This window comes from Peromyscus eremicus, chromosome 14, assembly GCF_949786415.1.
Source record: "Peromyscus eremicus chromosome 14, PerEre_H2_v1, whole genome shotgun sequence".
NCBI classification, from domain to species: Eukaryota; Metazoa; Chordata; class Mammalia; order Rodentia; family Cricetidae; genus Peromyscus; species Peromyscus eremicus.
The window spans coordinates 72,126,874-72,148,137 of NC_081430.1; the positions used below are offsets into that span (position 1 = coordinate 72,126,874).

The window sequence follows — 21,264 nt, forward strand, 5'->3', positions numbered from 1 at the left end:
TATAGCTCATGGAAGGAGCCCCTAGCCTGATTTAAGGGGTAAAGGAAGGATGTTCTGAAAGATACAATATCGAGACAGAAACCTCAAAGATGAGCTACATTCTTAATTAGTCTAGATGGGAGGCTGGGTATGAGCATTCAGTAACAGAGAACAGTGCACGAAGGTGTATGTGGGTGTCCAGGCTTGGGACAACACTGGGTATTCACCAGATGCTCAATATTTAACAGGCGTTTATACTTAGCATATAACCGGCATTATTTTACATAATAGAACATCAGTTAATAAGAGAAGTGATAGGCTTATTTTTATAGATGTTCTAGAGGAGAAGAGGGGATGGAGATGAGAGCTGGTCAAGGCAGGATAATCAGGGAAGCTTTCAGAATGAAAGGACAGTTGATCTGAGACCTGGATGGGAAGGAGCCAGCATTATGAAAGTCCTTGGGATGCAGGGAGGCAGGGAGGCAGAAGGAACATCAAAGGCAAAGAACTCAAAATCACAAGCATTCTTGGTATGCTGGAGAGATTGAAAGACTGTACGTTTGTTGGTAGGAAAATGCACAAATAATGTAAATGATGTCTCATTAACCAAGGAACAAGAAAGGGGTCCCTAGTTTGCTGTTGGTAGGAAGGTTGACTGGTGAAGCCATTTGGAGCAGATAGTATGGAGGGTCCTACAGACATGTAAAGTGGAGCTGCTCTGTGACCTAGCTGTCCCTGTTCTGAGAACCCACTCGCAGGAGGTAAAAACCATCTCATATAAAGATATTTGCATCCCATGTTCATTATAGTGTAATGCTATGGAAACAGCCCAGTGTTTCTAAGTGAGTGGTGACTAAAGAATACATGTGCATGTATTTGTGTATATACACATGTCTAAAAACTGTATTATGCAGCCATAAGATGGACTGGATTTTCCATTTGGCACAATGTAGATGGACCTAGAAAATGTCACACCAAGTGAAATAAGCCAGACACAGGAAGAAATATCTTGCATGATCCCACTTATGTAGAAAATAAAAAAGGGAGTCCAATGTATAAAAACAGAGAAATAATTAGGCTTTCCAGAGTTGTGTGAAGGAGGGGATAGGGAGGTGTGGTTCAAAGGATGCAACACAGCAGATATGAAGACTAAAACACAGTCTTAGGGTCCAGTATGTTGTGTTGTACTGGAGATTTATATTGCATAAGGAGATTGTAGTCTCTCTTGTCACATATTAAACAGGTAGGGATTTGAGAAAATAGGGCAGTTTTTCTCACTACAAAACTGAAACGGTTTCTCTCTCTTTCCCCCATAGTATCACCTAAACTTCAAATATACCCAGTGATATATATGCAAGTGTCTATGTACATACACACATATTTATACATATATATGGTGCAGTTGCTCATGTACATGCCTGTGTGCTCATGTGGAGGCTTTTGGTTGGTATCAGGTATCTTATTTTTATCATTGTCTGCCTTATTTTTTAGCAGGGCCTTTTACTGAACCTGGAGCTTATGAATTGGCTAGACTTATTACCCAGTAAGCTCCAGGGATCTGCCTGTGTCCACCCAAGCAGTACTGAGGTTACGAGTGCATGCTGGCACACTCGGCTTTTTACATTGGTGCCGGGAGTTAGACTTAGGTCTTCATGCACGCGTGGCAAACACATCAACCACTGAGCTATCTCCGCAGCCCCAGTAAAACACATTAAAAACAGTAATTTGGGTCGAGTGGAGAAACATTTACAACACTTGTGATTCAAATGAGTGGAAACCCATACACACAGTGATCTCTCTTCAAAGCAGGGAAGCCTTTGGAAAATCCCAGCTGCAAATATCTCTCCTCTGAAGTAGGGCTTGGCCCTGTGTGTTTTAATAAATGCTACAAGACAAAGTGTACCTTGTACAAAGAACTGCACATTGGGCAAATGTGCCTGTAACAGCTCTGCTTTTCCTATTATGGTTATATGCACCATCACCATCACCATCAGCAGGGCCATTGGTCAGCATTGTGTCTCAGGATGGTCATTGTGCCAGTGATGGGTGTCTTATTGTATTCTCCTGGGTACCAACCATCTCTCTCTCCTTACTCCATGTACTATCCCTTTGACCCAGATTTCTGTTTCAAGAGTGCTTTAAATCCTTCCTATCTGGTTTGAGCTCGTTCCATCCAGGCTAAGCCCCCATGCTCTTTTCTCCTTTTCCTGGTCTGTCTGTCTTGTGTTGTATCAAGAGCCACACAGGAGACTCATGACTCTTGTTTATTCCCAGTTAACAGTTTTGGGGATGACGAAGAACCATCCACATCTTCTGAGAGTGATGAAGATGTGATCAAGCAGTTTGAGATCTCTGTGTCCCGATCCCAGAGTTTTCGTACGGGAGCACCCGAGAAGGGAAAGACCGCAGAGTCAGAGCCGAAAACAAAATGCAACCGTTTGCTGTCCATCCACCAAGAAGACAGCGCTGAAGTGTCTGCTTGTGAAGGTATCCATTGCAGCTTGTTTCTCCCTTATCTAGGCAAGGGATGGCTACTGGTGAGAATGCTGGTGAATAATTTAAATACTTATCCTTGCATCTAAGAGTCCAGGGAGGGGAAAGAGAATAAACCATGGAACTGGGGAAAGAGTCCACAGAGAATACTGTAGCATTTCTCAGTGCTTTTCAACTTCGTGCTCAGAGTCCCGAAGAGAGAGAGATGCTGGACCAGGGAAGAGTCTGGGAAATGCAGTTGATAAAAGGCTAGAGGAAGTATGCACCATCCAGCTTCATCTCTGCTCACAGTGATCTGTGCTCTCCAGTCTTCTTTTTCACTCTTGGGGCGTGTGGGCAGCCACAGCAATGGGGACATCACAGTTCATCTTTCATGTTGTTAACTCGAGGCAGAGGGACTGAGAAATGGTAAAAGAGAGATTTTGGTTTGGTAATGAGAACAGGACAAGTAGAAAAAGAACAAAGGCTCAACGAACCAACAGGACCCTGTTTGGGGGGCAGGGAAAGCTTGCTATTTGTCATGCAGTCAGACTTATTGACACAACCCAACATGACCTATTTTAACAAACCACAACATAAATGGCTGCAGACCCTCCAACCTCCCTCCCCGACTCTCTCCTGTTCCCCAGTGCTTCACTTTGCATTCCTTTCTTTCCACCAAGCGGGCAAATGCTGGCTAATGAAAGTTAATAGTAGTTGATTCCCTGGGAGTAGCTTGTTTAATTCTAAAGCTAATGGCCCCATTTCCCAGAAGCCAGGGCGTCTCGAGTCTGATTTATATAAATGGCCAAGGCTCTGAGAATGGAGCCAGCCACCCTGCCTTACCTTCCTGGAATGAACAGTAACTTATCCTTGTCAGAACTAGTAATTCTGATTTTTTGACAGGTAGTGATAGAAAAGATAAAATTCTGTCTATTGGACAGAGGACAAAGTCTACCACATTGAATGAATTCCTGTAAATTCTGAAGAAAATCCAAAGGGTTTTTTAGAAATAGCGTTATGCTAAATTTGAGGCCATCAAAGCTGTGGGAAGATTAATGTTTACATTGCTTACTTTTCCTACCATTTCTTTTCATTCATCATTCTACCAGTGGAATTATTTAAAGATAAAGAATAAATTTTTCTTTATATTTTGCCTACTTTCTGCTTAGGTATTGTATTTTACTTAGGTTCAGTTGAATTGTAGACAGTTCTTCTTGTTTTAAAATGTATTAAAGTGTTGGACAGTAAAATTAAATGTTCGATAGCCAAGTGAAATCTTTATTTGCAGTGAGCTGCAGGTAGCTTACTCTATGCTTGCCTTAAGTGAGATCATGGTTGATTCCTTATGAACTCATCAGCAGTGTATTCCAAACCATGCTTTTCCCCCTAGGCATCCGATTTAGTGTTGCTTCACACCCTTGTCAATGCACTCTTTCAGTAAATAATCAATTTATCCTTTGAGAATTTCATAAATGTGTACAATATATTTTGACCATATCCACCCCCATCTCCTCTGCTCCCACTGCTCCCTCAGCTTCATATCCTCTATTTTTTTTTTTCCAAACCAACTGAGTCCAATTAGTGCTGCTCACGTGAACATGGTGGTTCGGCCATTCACTAGAGCATGAGCAATCTATAGTGGATTTGAGCAGTGACCCCCCTTCCACCAGCAGCCATCATCTGCAGCCGCTCCTTAACTAGGAATGAAGCCTCCCAAACCCCTTCCCTATCCATGCTACAATGTTGACTGGCTCGATCTTGTTCAGGTCTTGTGCAGGTAACCTCTGATGCTCTGAGTGCCTGAGTACAATGGCCAGAAGACAGCATTTTACAGCACTCTTCCCCATTACATTCTTTCTGACTCCTCGTTTGCAATGTTTCATTAACCTTCTCCTGTACTCATCATCCTCCCTCTTCCATAAAGAGCTCCTCTTCCCCATCTCCCCTGTCAGATCATCACATGTATTCTGCCATTCCCCTTTACATTCTTCATATCTTCTTCTGTATTTATTTGTTTTCCATGCCCTAAGCCCCCTCTTTACCCATTTTCCTGATTAGATCACTTGTGCTCTGCTATTCCCCTCTATATTGCTTCCCCACACCCCATATCCTGTCAATGGTCCCATTTTTCTTTCCTGGTTTCTGTAGTTACTACTATACAATAGCGTATAGTGTATACCATACTACTATATGCTCACATTTCAAGATTTGGAGCTAGGAGCCTCCAATAGAAGAGAACATACAGTGTTTGTCTTTCTGGGTCTAGGTTACCTGTTTCAATAGTATCTTTTCTAGTTCCATCCATTTACCTGTAAAGTTCAAAATTTCTTTTTTTCTTGTAATGGAAGGCTTGAGTTCCAGGCAGAGTATGAGCCATAGCATAATTGTTGACTTGTTGGGGTTGGCTTTTTAAAAAATTTTTTTTTGGTTTGTTTCAAGCAATCACCTTGAAGCTAATTAGGAATAGCTGCTCCTTATCAGCATATCTAACTGCAGCCCTTGGGCTACGTGTGGCTCAGGAGAGCTATAAATGTGGCCCAAATGCAAAATAATTAGCTTATTTAAGACATTGAGACTTAAAAGTATTCATAATGCTATTGTGAACTTTTTGAGTGTGAACTTTTTAGATGATAACAATGTCAAAATGTTGGGTATACTCACTGAGATGTTTTATAGTTATCATATCATATAAGTTAGATATCATCTTCATATCATTAAAAACAACCCATAGTCCCAGTCAGTGTCTGTAGCCAGTTCTGTTTGGAGTGATATGCCAACCAGAGAAATAGGATTAGGAACACACACACACACACACACACACACACACACACACACACACTATACATATGTGTGTGGATTTCAAGAGATTTATTGCAAAAAATTAGCTGATCTGATCATGCTGGGTAGATACAGAAGTCTCCAGCTCTGCCCTCCCTGGAGCAGGCTGTGAGGGAGTCGATGCAAGTTCTCAACTATGAGCTGGAACTTCCATTCTTAGATGCAATTTCTTCTTCTCCAGGGTAGCCTCAGTTCTCTTGCAGTCTTTCAATGAACTGATTGTGAACCTCAATCACACCTGCAAAGTAGGGTCACATCAATTCCTATTAGTAATTGAGTAATTGGCATCCATAACCCAGCTAAGATATCATGCAGGTGGACCACCTGATAGTAAGTGGTAATCTTTATATATGGCTAGATATAGAGAATGGAGGACAGTAATTGGGTAATAGAGTTTTCCATTAAAGTGGCTCATAAACTAAACAACTTGAATACTTTATCTGATTACATAAATATATTTGATGTGACATAATTATGTCATGTAATTTCTAAGAAGCCAGGGTCTATTTCTCTGACAATAGGCTGTTACCTTTGCATATGTGTTTAAGGTGGTGTGACTCTGTCATTTAAAGGCAAGGGGACCTTTCTGTCCTATAGAAAGTGATCTACCACTTCCTTTCCTTCATGTTGCTACTTGACATGTAGCCCAGGCTTGATTTTCTCATTCATTCCTTGCTTGTCTGTCATGGAAAATGCTTGGGTACATTAATATAGTTCTATTTTTTCAGTTATGAATAAGTTTCAAGGCTTAATGTAGCTGTTGAAAGTCCCACATTACTGATCTAGGTATTATCGCCATAGGAGTTAAAGTCATGAGACAATTTTATGGGGATAATTTCTTGGCAAAGTTAGATTTTGTGCCGAAGTCCTGCTGGGTACTGCACACATTGATAGATGGCCCACTGTTTAATAGGACATCTCACTGTTCATGTATGTGAGGAATGGGTGTGCTAATTAGAGACTTAGGAGAAAATCCTGCTTTATTGTTGGAGGTTTTTGCATGAGGAGTTTCCCCTCATTCTGTCGTTTTCTGTGGCATTTAAAAAAGTGTTTTTGCCAAACATCTGAAAGTATGAATGTAACATTTTTTTTGTGGTATCCTGTGAAAGTGTTTCCAAGGAGCCTGGACTGAATATTTATGAATAACACAATAGAAAGAGGATTTTTTTTTCAATGACTGGTGTGGTTTTGAAAAAATATAAATCCAGAGTCCAAAGTTGTGCCAATCTGGTCTGCATGGATATATTTAAAAAAAATACACATGAGAATGAATATATATGTATATTCTCACGTGCATGTGTATGTGTGTACATGCATGTACATATGTGTGAACATGTGTGTGGAGGTTCAAGGCTGATGTTCAGAGTCTTCCTGATCATTCTCTACTTTAGTCATGGAGACAGGGTCTCGCAGTCAAACTCAAGAGTTTGCTAGTAAGCCTAGTCTAGCCAGTCGACTTGTTCTGGGAATCCATCATCTCTGCCACCTGGGCACTGGCATCACAGATGCGCCATCATGCCCATCTAACATTTATGTGGGTTCTGGGCATTCAGACTCTAGTACTTTTGATTGCATGACAAACACTTTAGCCCCTGAGCCATTTACAAGCCCCACATTTTATATATGTATATGTGTATATGTATATATATTATGTTATATTATATTGTATATAAAGCTTGAATCAGTATATCAGTCCTATATACCCTAGTTAGTTATTGTCACCAAGATTCCACATCACTTCCCACCTGACTGTTTCGAGGATGTCATTACATGACTACTTGGGAAAGTTATTCAGGAAGTTTAGTGGAAATGTAACAGCAGATACAGACTATGTGTGTTTATGTCTTCTTGGAGCATGTGCTATAGCTGAAGTTTCTAGACTCATCTGAGGAACTGCTAGGGCACATAAGAGCTGAACTAGGGATGTCTCTTTGCCTGTTTCTATTAGGGTTTCTATTGTTGCAGCAAAACACCATGACAAAAAAGCAAGTTGGGGAGGAAAGGGTTTATTTGGCTTACACTTCCACATTGATGTTTATCACCAAATGATGTCAGGGCAGGAACTCAAACAGGGCAGAATCATGGAGGCAGGAGCTGATGTAGAGGCCGTGAAGGGGTGCTGTTTACTGGCTTGCTTCCCATGGCTTGCTCAGCCTGCTTTCTTGTAGAACCCAGGATCATGAGCCCATGGATGGCACCACCCACCATGGGCTGGGTCCTCCCCAATTAATCACTAGTTGAGAAAATGCCTGACAGCTAGATATCATAGAGGCATTTCCTCAGCTGAGGCTCCTTCCTCTCTGATGACTCTAGCTTGTGTCAAGTTAACACAAAACCAGTCAGCACACTGCCCCACTCACTCATGTCTGTGCCTCTCATTTTCGTTCATCCTAGTTTGGGTCCCCAATCAGGGCTGAAGCTGTTGCTTGGGAGGAACCTGTCAGGTTCGCTTTGTCTGCTGACATTGAGGGGAATGAATGGGATGAATAGGATTGTGGGAGATATGGGGGAGGAGAGGAAAGATGAGAAGAAGGATTGGGGGCAAAAAGAGAGAGAGAATAAGAAAGAAAACTACCAAGGTTTTTATATGGGTACTGACATTGGACCTAGGTCCCTGTACTTACAAAGCAAGTGTTTTACCAACTCAGACATCCCAAGCTTTGGTTTAATACTTCTTACTTCTTAATAATATAAATATAAAGAATGGATATGTATGTTAAAACAAATCCATTGGAGTTGATAACTTAGAGGTGGTTCTAGAAACCAAACAAGGAGTGTGGAGAGCATGTGGTCTCCTCACTCTGTGCTCCTCTGTCTTCTACAGTTACCAGGTTACCCTCTGCTCAAAAGGCTTCAGAAGGGGAGAAAGGGGAGAGAGAAAAAGGCTGAGCCTGAAGGAGTCAGGGATAGTTCAAGGATTGATGGTCTCTGAGGGGGCAAGACAGAGAGGAGAGGAGAGAAATACTCAGAGAGATCAGAAGTGGATGATGAGTTGGGATGCTGTGGAAACGGGTTTAATGGGTTGGAAGAATCAAGATCGGGCCAGGCAGGTGAGAATCTAATATTTATGGGGAAAGCCTGCTGCAGTCTGTCTGATAGAAACTATTTTACATCTCCAAGGACCCACTGATGGCTTCTTAAAAATATTTTTGTGTAAGAAAGTAAGTGTTCAGAAAATATGAACATTTTCCAGGTTCATCATACTGTTCAGATTCAGAACTTCTGTGACTCAAATACAGAAGCTTTCACTTTTATCAAGATTTCAAGTTTTTTTTTTAAAGACATTTTCCCCTGTAGCCCAGGCTGGCCTCAAGCCCATGATCCTCCTGCCTCAGCCACCTCAGTACTGTCATTACAGGTGATCTTTGCTACTATATCAAGTTCCCACTGAAGCCTTTTGAGCAGAGAATACTGTGGTAAATGCAGAAGACAGAGGAGGAGCTAAGAGTGAGGAGACCATGTGTTCTGCATGTCACTTTATCTGCTTTCTAGAACCATCTCTAAAGTCTTGAGCTTATCAGCTCTAATACATTTATTTTAACCTTTTAACACAAATATCCATTTTTGGGGTATTTTTTCAAGACAAGCCCTACACAGGGCTCTTTGTGTAGCCCTGGCTGTCCTGAAACTTGCTCTGTAGACCAGGCTGGCCTCGAACTCAGAGATCCACCTGCCTCTGCTTTCTGAGTGCTGGGATTAAAGGTGCGCACCACCACCATCATCTGGCATAAATATCCATTCTTTATACTCATATCATTAAGAAGTAAGAAGTATTAAACCAGGGCTGGGGGATGTCTGAGTTCATAAAGAACTTGCTTTGTAAGAACAGGGACCTGTGCCCAGTGTCCAGTTCCCACATAAAAAACTGTAATGTGATCATGTGTGCTTGTAATCCTAGGAATGGGGTCAGCCAGTGTAGCTGAATTGGTGATCTCTTGGCCAATGAGAGACCTTGTCTTAAAAAAGGTGGATTGTGTTCCTAAGAATGACACCTGATGTTATCCTTCCATTTCCACAGGCAGGGTCACATGTATGCATGTCCACCAGTATACACAAACAGACATACACACATATGCATGTCCACCAGTATACACAAACAGACATACACACAGTTTTCACATGTAGGCCCACATGTATGCATGTCCACCAGTATGCAGAAACAGACATACACACATACACACATGCGTAAGATATTAAGCCTACTTTATCTCATATAATAAGGTAGTAGTCTTTTTGAGTATAGGGACAAAGTTTGTTTATCACGTGGGTGGCATTGTCTTTGCAGATGTTATTGTCATAAGTTTCGCCACCATGGTCTTGACTATTGTGGCTACAACGGCGCGATTTCTCTTGCTCAAAAGGTATGAACATATATTTGAAATCGTTTTTTTTTTCTTGCAAATTTAGATTTGGAGGGAACCAGCCCACTCAGTTATTCTGGGGTTCTGTCTTATGAAGATCACGCCCTCTCTAGCCTGTCGCAGTCTCCCTGTGAGAGCAGAGTCACCAGGCACCATGGCCCCTGTCATCAAGAGACTGGCATGGTCCAAAGCCTCAGTCATCCTTGCGCAGATGGCGTCCGGGAGACAGAGACAACTTTGACTAATCGGGGTTTTGAAGATGCCTACACCACTCCCAGCTCCTCTATGTGGAGTGCAGAGGCAAGCTATTTTCTTCTTTTCCTTTGGTCTTGGCAAGTTGCTTTCTATTCTTTGTTTTAGTTCCATGCACTCTTTCATTTCCTTCCCTCTTCCTCACTGGATGTCTCCTTCAAGGAGGTGTTGCCTGGTCTTAAAAATACCTTCCGTTTGAACCAAATTTTTGTCTAGATGACCAAAGCCTCGGTGAATAGCCATAAAAGAATCACAAATACATCCTTTCAAAATGAAAGCAGCAGCAGAATGTGGTGGGAAGATGGAGAAGGGTTATGAGGGGAAGGCCCTTCACAGGGTTATTCTCATACCAAGGGCCTTTTAGACCTTTGGAGAGCCTGATTGCTTTCCTTCATGGAAAAGTGGATTCTATTTTATTTCACCCCAAATCTTTAGCTATGATTGCTAAAATTAAAATTATTGGAGAATTTTACTGAAGTGAAATGTTCATCAAAATGAAAGTACACATGAAATTATGGTGAGTGTCTTGTAGTGTTAGCTTTGAATCAAGATGAAGGTCTGGGAGGTGGCACTGATACTCTGGTACTCTGGCCATTGATGTTGCTTTTTGTAATAAACCTTTGATGGAAGATGCAGTGTATGAACCCGTCTTCCAACTAAAGCTTGTCTATCACATGCCAGAGGTACAGCGAGTGGTGACAATGATGGCAGCCATGACAGAGAGGGACACTAGCTACTACAGTCCAGGCTTTTAAAACATTGTTTTATCTCCTAAGCATTTCTGATTGTTCGTGAGCTCCGCCCATTCTATAATGATTCCTTGATATTAAGATGTGTTAACTAGTGGTGTCTAATGTCTAATTTGAAATCAATTTAGATGAAATTACTCATAAACATTCAATAGTCAATGGTCATATGACTTCAGTACAACATGTGGAGCTAGAAGTAAAGAATGAGTTGATTACTACAACCAGAGAAAATAAGTGGGGTGAATGTCTTTAGAAGGACTCAGAGGTCACATTGGTTACGTGCTTAAAGAAATGCCAAAAAAAAAACTGTAAAAAAGTCATGTTCCAAAGTCTTGCTGTTTTCAAGTTAGTGGGGAGACATAGGGCGTGTGTAAGAATGCCTGTGTGCATGCATTTGCGTGCATATTCTGGTGCCTCTATGATGCTGTTTCTGCTGAGAACCAGAAATGGAAACTTCAGATACCTGGTTTGTAGTTTGTTAAAGTCAATCCTTACCGCACCAGTACCCAAAGCTACTAACTTTCATCAGTTTTGTTAAAAAGGGGAAAAAAAAAGACAGAAACAAAATACAAGTCTGCTTTCCCATGATGTCACTGCTCTTAGTCAAATCAAATCCCACACAATATTTAAAAATACTCCCTTTGTCTCCCTCCCTGCAAAAACAAACCAGAACTATTTACCTGCCTGTCGATAACTCTGTCTCCCTGATAATTGTGCCATTAGGTTTGGGCTTGCCTTCTCCATGTAACCTCCCATTTCCCTGCCTCCTGGTGCTTTAATAGGTGACTTATGCTGAGGGTACTGAATGTTCTCAGGCTCCAAAAATACCCAGACAGCTCCGTGTGCGCCATTCAACCTCCTATCTATTTTGAGACAAAAACTGTAATTTGGTGCTCCTACTGTAGAACTTGAGATCTAGCTCAGGCAGTTCCCGTAACTGGCTGCTCTGCAGGCGGAGCTTGCCTCTTAAGCATTGATTTATTTGTCTCTTAGCTATGTTAAGAACCTTGGCTTCCCTGGTGTATCTGGCATCCAGAACGTATTGTGGATCCATTTACTTTGGGCCACAAGATGACATCAACACTATCTTACTAAAACAGGAAGGCTTTCGGTTTGACAGAAAATCTTTAAACTTATGGGGGTTCTGACAGTTTGATGCAAGCATTTCCACCTTAAAGGGGAGAATCAGGACAGGGGAAGCTCAAGGAATCATTTATTTTGTCTCAGAAGGAAAGCGCTCATGCGGTGCGACTACCTGCTATGATCATGGATTTTCTGGTTTCCCCTCAGCTGGCCAAGACCATTGACTTTCTCCTGCAGATCTAGGGCTTGGTAGGGAAAACAATGGGAAGGTGGCTGGAAATTTCAAACACACAGAGAGCCAGGTGTCCCACTTTTCATCTCTGCTTTCCACTGATTAATTGGTTGGCCTTGAGAAGTTAATTAAAATCTGCCAAATGGGGATAAGAAGGAAGAGAGTTTTACCTTGCAGGAAGGTCAAACAGATTAGCAGTATTAACAGTACCCATACAAGGAGCTCCTTTGGTGGCCTGGTGATAGGTAATGTGTGTTGAAATAATTAATTGCTATGAAAATACAAACCCTCACAAATCTCTGTCTCAAATCAACCCAGGTAGAGGCTGCGAAGCCCAGTTTTCATGAGCAACAGCTGGGACTGGCCCATTGGGAGCCCAGCTGCTGCCCAGAGCTGTGCTTTGCCCAGAGTTCTTAGAACACTTGCAGTAGAGCTCTGCCCAGGGCTCCTCAGAAGCCTGCAGGTGCAGCGAGCATTATAGGTAGCATGATGGATGTACAGGGAGATCCTTATTACCCGGTATTTTTACCTTGGCATTGAGGCAGATGATGAAGCTAGCAACTCCTACCTAGTACTAAGAGGAGAGACCTGAGAGGGGATGAATTTATAGAACTGCTGACCAACTTCCATTTCGATTGCCTTCTGTCTTCATCCCACATGTCTAATACACACAGAATCATCTACAGTGAAAGGTTTGGCAGAAAGAAGTAGGTCATGTGGCTTAACACAAGGTTTGGGATTTTGACTATTCAATATTAGGTAAGATATGCTCTCCGGTTGCTGGGAGTGAGAATCTTGAATGATCCTGGCCTGGCATGTGACCTTGGAAGGGTATTAGTTACATAGCCAACTTTAGCTTTAATTTCCTTTCCGATGAAATCAAGATGTTAAAATACTAGCTCATTAGGCAGATATAAGTATTAGAAAGCACAGTGTTTCCTAGTTGGGTTCCCCAGTAAGACAGAGCTGAAGGTGAAGGCTTTTGTTCCCTACCTTGCCATTGAGCACATTCTCAGTGGATGCGGGAATGAGGAAGGGAAGAAGACAGATTATGGATGAGAATGTGCCATTGATTTGGCCACCACCCAGTAAGACCAATTGCTTTATCCTGTGGGACATACTCCAAGAAATTATAACCTGCTCTCAGGTCATCCTGCCAATAGGAGAAGGCTTATTGCATGGGGTATTAACAATGGCACATTCTGGCCTTTCTAAACATGATGGGAAGCAGAATACTTTCTAAGCTTTGGTACCAATGGACCAATGATGAGAGCTGAGCATTGTATTTTATGAGCAGGAAGTAAGAGCTTACTGGGTTGTACCAGGCTGCAGCTTCTTAGCGCCCAGGCAGGTTGTGTCTGTAGAGGAAAACGCAACAAAGTTTGAGGCCAAGGGGGAACTGAAGTGTGCAAGAGCTGCCTTTTATAGTCTATAACAGACTTGATATGGTACCTGACATTAGGAATAACTTAAAAGATGCTAGCTATTATTATTCACATCTAGGCAAGCCATGCAGATGATCAAGAGTAGGCTAAAATAGATGGGAGTTTTAAGGAGAGACAGGAGCTTAAGAAAAGATTCTGCCTTGGTTTTTCAGTTTTCCTAACTCCTTGGAGACTTGCTTCTAATATTATATATACACTAGTCAGTTGTATTCAGAAGTCTCTATAGCAACAACTGCTATCGCTTGAAACTAAGTGCCTTTGAATAGAAATGCTCATGCATGATTGCATGCACGGGGAAAGGATAGAAGAAGCTTCCCTTATTTTACAAGAAAGCTGAATTCTCTTGGCAGGCTAATTTGAATCTTAAAAGGGAAAGGCATTTATTAGATGTCTCCGACATGTCAAGTGCACAGCATCCCTATGTGGTGGGTATCATCCTTATTTTACTATTAAGAAAAAAATAATGGAAAGTATTAGGTAATTTGCCCAGTGTTGTAAAGCTTATCAGTAGCAGACCTGGCTTCTCAAGAACATTTGATTCTACAGCACCATGTATTTCCCTATGACTGTGTGGGAAAGTTTCATTGATGAATGCCATTGTTGAAGTATTTTATTGTAATTTTTGAAGCAATCTCTGAATTAGCAATATCTCGAGTTCAAGTCCATAGATAAAGAACTGATTTCCATCAAGGATGGGTTCACTATGACACCCTTTTAGTTATAGGTAAGACTCAGGCCCTCAGGGAAAAATTAAAAAATATATCGACATAATTAATAATTTGTTGTGGTGGTGGTCATTACAGTAAATGGTGTTCAGTTTAGTTTTCCCAGTAAGGGCATCAAATCTGAGTAGCTACAAGTAAATTGATGTCCAAGGGTGACATTCCATAAAGAGAGAGGCATGCTTGGAAACAGGTAGCTCCATACCAGTGTTGAAAATAGATATGGAGTCTGGTCTGAAGAAGGATTTTCATCTTTAATACAACCTCACAACCCTACTCTCTTAAGTAGGCATATACTACTGCACGCTTTTCAGTTTGGCCAGGGCCCAGCAAGACTAGCCAGTGGTAGAGTTATGATTTTAACTCGGGATTTCTGGCTCAGGTAGTGCTTTTTGCTCACTGGTTGTGGTGAATGACCTCCTTAGCCTGGGCTTGCTGTGGCCAACATCCCTGGCAGACATCTCAGAAATACAGTCTCTGGCCCCAGCCCTTGACTTAATGAGAATCCTTGAATGACTCAGCTGGCCATTAGGGAAAAGCTCAGCTGTTAGTCTTTTCTCTCAGGAAATTTGAAAACACACTGAAAGATCACTTGCGGGGAGGCCCCATCTTGCCCCTGTTGAGATTTTTGCCTATGGGAAGGTTCTAATTTGCAGACAATAGTTCCAGGCTTAGCAGTTACTCCTGGGGACTCAAAAGTTGCCTGTTGGCATTTACATAGTTGATAGTTGACTTAATTAGAGATTTCATGTCTCAGCTGGTTTCGACCTTAGTGGGTGCTTGTACTTTTTTGTGAGGCAGTTCACATCAATGAAACTTGAAAGATGTAAGTGCTTCATTTATTCGTTCAAAAAACTCTCTCGAAACACTTACCCTATGCCAGGCACTGTGTCCTCAAGGAAGTCACAGTCTGATGAAGAGGGTTTAGCCCTCAGATCTTTCCCAACACAGAAGAAGGCCATGTGTTGGCCATCAGAAAGCTTGGGAGCCAAGGAAGCACCAAGGGGCAGCGACCTGCCAACGTGCTATAAGTCACCATCATTTCCTGTCCTCATTTTCCCCCACCCCCTCTGTTTGTAACAGGAGCAGGATGGGACCAGTCTGCAGGTGCCACCCAGGCTCTTGGAGCCTATCTCAAAGTGCGGTTACTTAGATATCGTCTTTGAATATAGCGCTGTAACCCGGAAGCTCACCGTGACCATTGTGAGAGCACAGGGACTTCCGGGTAAGGACCGAAGTGGCGTCAACTCCTGGCAAGTTCATGTCGTGCTGCTGCCCAGTAAGAAACAGAGGGGCAAGACGAACATCCAGAGAGGGCCCAATCCTGTCTTCAAGGAGAAGGTCACCTTCGCCAAGCTGGAGCCCAGGGATGTGGCTGCCTGTGCTGTCCGATTCCGCCTGTATGCTGCCCGTAAGATGACCCGGGAGAGGATGATGGGAGAGAAGCTGTTCTGTCTCAGCCACTTGCACCCAGAAGGGGAAATGAAAGTGACTCTGGTTCTGGAGCCAAGAAGTAATATAAGCGTGAGTATATTAAATGGTGCCGCTAATGATGCGGTGTGTTCAAAGACCGGGGATTGTCAGCCCTTGATTTACAGCATTCAGCTTGTGAATTCATAGATGTTAATTTAATTTTCCATTTGGCTCTCATCATTAATAAGCCACGATTTGCACTTCATGGACAGTGGGTCTTTCAAGCCTGTCATCCTGATGACTTGATGGATATATTTTCCACCCATTTTAGGAAATGACAGTGGCGCCATGCTACAGGGCATGGTAAGACCTGGAGAGGCTTTTGGCTTAGTGGGTAAGCATTCCCACTCCTCCCATCTCTGGGATGCATTATGAGGATTCTCAGACATGGTACTTTTTTTTTTGTTGTTGTTGTTTTCTTGAAACGAGAGTCTTACTACGTAGCCCAGGCTGGCCTCAAGCTCATTCTGTAACCCAGGATGCCCTCCAACGTATGATTCTCTTGCCTCGTCTTCCCAAGTGCCAGAATACAGGTGTGCATTACTGAACATCTGAGGAAAGGCTCTTAACAAGCATTCAGAAGCATCCACCAACAGTAACCCCGAGTGCCTGGCACTTCCGAGGCCTTCCGTTTTTGTGACTGGTCTCCTACCATGTGTCTTACTCCTAGGGGTTCAATGGCCTGGAGGTCTAAGAGGTGGACAGCCTCACCATTGCTACTGGTTATCTGTCATGGAGTGTGAAGAGCTCCTTTTACAAAACTATATAGAAAGATCAGGCAGCTGTGGCTAGTCAGCCAATCAGTCATTCATTGGGAGATGTTTCCTGGCATGTGCTGCATAAGCCAAGTAGCAACAGAAGCAAGCAGACAGCTCTTATTCCACAGTCTCGTGGAGGAGGGTGTTGACAGGCAGGCCTTGGTAAACAAAGCTCGAGAGGCTGCAGCTTGCTTTGGATGACCAGGGGAGGGTTTTTTTGAGATGATGGGGAAAAAAACCAGAAAGGAAAAAACACCCCCACATAGTTCAAACAATTGAGGGAACAAGACTGGTGACATGTGTGGGTGGATCCTCAAGACTAAGGTGGAGGTGGGCACACACACAGGCATTGTGGAGGAAAAAGAAGCGTTCCAGGGAGGTCCATCCGTCTGAAGTTCTAATTCCGCCTGAACATCTTTATACTGGAGATCCTAATTTTTGCCTCTCTAAATCTATGCCACCTGCTGTCTTCTGAGCCCTGCCTGCTGGCAAGCTCATCTTCCCCGTCGCTAGCTCCAAAACTGTAGCGCTCACCCATGACCTCTCTTTTCCACCTGCAAGCCGTGCGTTCTCTTTAGATGTAAGCAGAACCTGGCTCTCCGGTGGGCTAGTGGAATAGTCCCCTGCTGGTGGCCTCTAAGCCTCTGCTGTTTTCTGGCACAAGGGTTAGAATGAGCTCAAGAAAGCACAAGCCAGATCATGCCTCATGTCTGCGCAAATCCTTCATGCTTTACTTAAGATCGTGAAATCATAGAGGACAAAATTCAGAGAGGAGTCAAAAAGAGACCCTGCACTCTGAAGCACAGAAGTGAGTATGGCCACACCCATACTCATCAGTGCCAGGCTCTGGGCTGTGTGCTAGGGCACAGGCTGATGGGGAAAAGGAGCCAGTGTGAAGGAATTTGGAGGGAGGAAAATATCTCGTTTATCATCTACTGTTGAGCATGATTATATGCCAGATATGCTTGTATGCAGGAGGGACTGAGTAATGGATGCAGCTTTAAGAAGCTGATAGGGGTAGGTAAACAGTACGATGAAAAGGACCACATCAGAGGCTTCTGTAGAAATACAAGGATAAATGCCTTCCTCCCAAGGATGCAAAGGTTTGTTGGTGCGTTTCTAACTTCTGGGCATCAAAGCCTGTAAGGCCCCTGTTGAGACCACTAGCCATTCTGCTTATAAATCATGATCCATGAAAGCCTGGAGGCTCTTGTAGAAACACACATGGTTCGGTTAAAATGATGCAGTCCCCTGGACATGCACAGCATTTGATTCCTTATATTGTTTTTGCTTATTGGGATGCTGGCAAGAAGTTTTAGAAAATAATTTCAGATGCAGACAAGAAAGATTTAAGAGAAGTCCCGTGCACTTGTGTGCCATAGAGGAAGTGGTATACTGGAGGGACTGCTGGTCTGTTCTAGCCAGTGAGGCTGATGCCCACTCATGCTCCTCAGTAAGAATCGGTGTCTTCATTTATCTTGTCCTCTTTTTGATGTGCCCGGTGCATAACAATGGCACTCAGAAGTGTGTACATGAATAAACAGGAGAAAAAAGCCTGGGCTCTTTCCTGGGTTCACCTGCTGCCACCCAGGTCACCAAGATCCACAGTCCATGTATTTGATCCTCCATCAAATATTAAATAGTAAAAGTGCTCACTTCCTGTGTAATTTTTTTTCCATAGGAAACAAAAATTCTTATATGGAATATACTTCTTTAGCAGCAGAACCACACACCAGGTGTTTCATATACTGGCCAATACCCAGTGGTCATTTCTTTTATCTTTGAGACAAAACATCTTCTGTATTGCCTTATTCATCAGGAGTGAAGAGAACAGAGACAAAGCCCAGGCCTGGAGTGGGTAGGTTCCACAGAAACATTTAGGAGCAAATTACACAGGAGGGAGTCTTGGCCTATATTAAATGTATTATTCACCCTCCATGTATCTTAGAAGGTTTGATTTACACTAGCAATAACATCTTTGTCCATTTTGTCTTTAGAGAGGAAATATTGAATGGAGACTACTCTTGGAATAAATATGTCGGCTAGTACCATAGGCCATCTCATACATGGCTGCGTTCCCTGGCACATTGTAATTCACACTGAGTGCCCATTAGTAGTCTTTGGCAGTCATTGAGACCGGGTCACAATTTCACCAAACATAATATCAGCTTTCTCTCAAAGAGAGGGACGCAGCATGGACCAATGAATTCTTTGTGTTCTTCCCCTCCAGAGTGGAGAGTCTCCGCTCAGCCCATCTGTGGTGTCTCACAGTGACAGTGCTTCATCCACACAGTCGCTGTCTCATGGAGGGGTGCCAGAGCTGTTGGTGGGACTGTCCTACAATGCCACAACAGGGCGATTATCTGTGGAAATGATCAAAGGCAGCCATTTCCGAAACCTCGCTGCTAACCGAGCTCCTGGTAAGTAGGTGTCTGCTGCTCTAGCTCTGGTATCTCCAGAGGCAAGTGAAAAGCCTTGTCTATTTCATCTTAATTCTTCAACTTTGTTTTTGTGATAAAAGATAAATTTGGTATGGCTTGGACATGTTTTCATGAAGTAATACCTCTGGCTTTCTTCATGGCTTCTATTTAATTAGAAGAAAGACTTCTATGGTATCTAAATATATCTTGACATGATTTAGAATGATCTGTGTGTCTATATTATTTAAGGAAAAAGACTGAGGCCTTTCCAGAAATGTAACATGCATGGGAATTGAAATCTGCCAATATTTTACAAGCCCTCAACTGTATAGAGGCAGAACTCTGACTTTGGAGGGAGGCAGACAGAGTGGAGATTGAATTCCAGCTCTATTAATACACATTCAGTTTACTCTGATCTTGCACAGTCTCTTGAACCCTTCTTGACCCACTTGGAAAAAAAAATACCTTCTTGATAGGAGTGGTATGATATTTAAATAAATAAATTTATATGAAGGGCTTAGCATACTGCCAAACAGACACTGAGCATACAGAAATGTTAGTAATGGTTATTTGGTAAAGGGAATAGATCTTGGGCAATGCAGGACTGTCTTATCAGGAAAATGACTACTTCTGAGGAAGAAATGCTTAGGACAACCCCTTTCCCCCCATGGATGGAGATCAAGGTTCAGGAAGAGTCAAATAACTGCTGCTACCAGTTGCCTCAATAGTCCTCCAAACTAAGAAGTTGGATAATGAACATTGAAATAATGCTGCTATAAAATTACCTAAAATTTTTATGATTTTAATTACCTGCTAAGGAAGCTTTAGAGACGAACTTCTGCTTTTTGGACCTCATGTAAATATATCTAATTCAAGGGATATATTTTGTATGTGGAATGCTAGCTGCAAGAGAGTCAGAAACATGCTGTAGAATTAGTTCTAGCCTCTTCTGAACAGGAAGATAAATTTGAAGGTGGGAAAGTAGAAAAGAAAGAATCTGCGTCCCAGTGGAATTAGAATCTCATTAATAGAATGATGAAATCAACACAAAGTTGATAGTTAGTGAGCCTTTGCGTCACATGGAAGAGGGAGATGAGGAACTAGATAAGAGTCGGCTCCTGCTGAGGAACAAGTCGGTCAGGAAGCCGCGCCGCAGCCATGGCTTTTAAAAATACCGGAAAGATGCCCGTGGAGCCCAAGGTGGCGATTCACCGAATTCGAATCATGCTCACCAACCGCAACGTGAAGTCGCTGGAGAAGGTGTGTGCTGACTTGATCAGAGGCGCAAAGGAAAAGAATCTGAAGGTGAAAGGACCAGTGTGCATGCCTACCAAGACACTGAGAATCACTACAAGAAAAACACCTTGTGGTTCCAAGACGTGGGATCGTTTCCAAATGAGAAACCACAAGCGACTCATTGACTTACACAGTCCTTCCGAGATTGTTAAACAGATTACTTCCATCAGTACTGAGCCAGGAGTGGAGGTTGAAGTCACTATTGCGGATGCCTAAGTCAACTAAATAAATTGACTTAATCACTTGTTTAAAAAAAAAAAAAAGAGTCGGCTCCTATAACCGAATCTGAGACTTTTATTGCCCCCCCTTCACTCTGCTGTAGACTACCAAGCATCTGTTGTCAGTGGCTTTCTTTCTAGTCAAACCTTTAAAAAGAACTAAGGGGCTAAGTCAGTTAGCTAAGCATTTGCATCAAAAGTATGAACACCTGAGTTCAACCTCCATAACCCATGTGAAATGGTGGTACTCTTGTAATCTCAGCACTGTGGGGGAGGATACAGGAGGATCTCTTAGGCCAGGCAGTCTAATATAGCTTAATTGGTAAGTTCCAGGCCCATGAAAGATGTCTAAAAAGAGGTAAATGATGTTCCTGAGGACGAAACCCAAGGTTGTTCTCCACCGTCCACATTGATGTGAACACACAAGTGCACTTGAACACATACAAATAAGCATACTCCTCTCATCACACATGCATTAACAAAACTAGGTTGACACCGGCAGAGAAGGCCCCAGAACTCTGGGTAATGGAGTAGACTGGGAGGTGCGTAATCCACATTCCATGTCACCATTCAGGCAGGTGAAAGCTATTTAGAATGTGCAATAGGCACTGATTATTAATTGTACAGCTAGAGGCTCTTTGATAGACCCATCTTTTCTTTTCACAACAGCCTAGTACTTGTTAGGATCCTGATTTAAGGCTCTTCCCCCGGAGCACCTGCCAATCTCCTTTCCCCTGTTGCTGAGATTTGGTAATACCTGAACAATATTTGGGAAATGCGAATGATGGAGATGTAAAGAGTAGTGAAGCTGTGCATCATAGACATGGCCCATTCAGGTCCAAGTTAGGAAGCTCTCCTCTGTGTGCTGGATGGTATAGCCAGTGCAGGGGAGGAGTACAGCATGGTGATTGAGAAAGAATCATCTAGAAGCTAATAAACCACACTGTAAATTCAGGTTCTCTT

General features: G+C 42.7%; 2 protein-coding genes across 2 annotated transcripts in view; both read left to right on the forward strand.

The window, feature by feature from the left end:
* The window catches only part of Syt16 (synaptotagmin 16), a 103,960-nt gene that overhangs the window by 67,035 nt on the left and 15,661 nt on the right, over positions 1–21,264 (forward strand). The window contains exons 2-5 of the mRNA XM_059279187.1: positions 2,254–2,466; positions 9,700–9,953; positions 15,220–15,660; positions 18,598–18,787. Coding sequence (XP_059135170.1) covers positions 2,254–2,466; positions 9,700–9,953; positions 15,220–15,660; positions 18,598–18,787 — 1,098 coding nt within the window. The remainder of the gene's footprint in view (positions 1–2,253; positions 2,467–9,699; positions 9,954–15,219; positions 15,661–18,597; positions 18,788–21,264) is intronic.
* Positions 19,790–20,317, forward strand: LOC131924117 (small ribosomal subunit protein uS10-like). The gene has a single exon (XM_059279342.1). The coding sequence runs from the start codon at positions 19,946–19,948 to the stop codon at positions 20,297–20,299; it is 354 nt and encodes a 117-aa protein (XP_059135325.1). The 5' UTR covers positions 19,790–19,945; the 3' UTR covers positions 20,300–20,317.

Excerpts from the sequence above, each read along its gene's own strand:
- LOC131924117 (XM_059279342.1), top strand. The coding sequence starts at position 19,946 with ATGGCTTTTAAAAATACCGGAAAGATGCCCGTGGAGCCCAAGGTGGCG.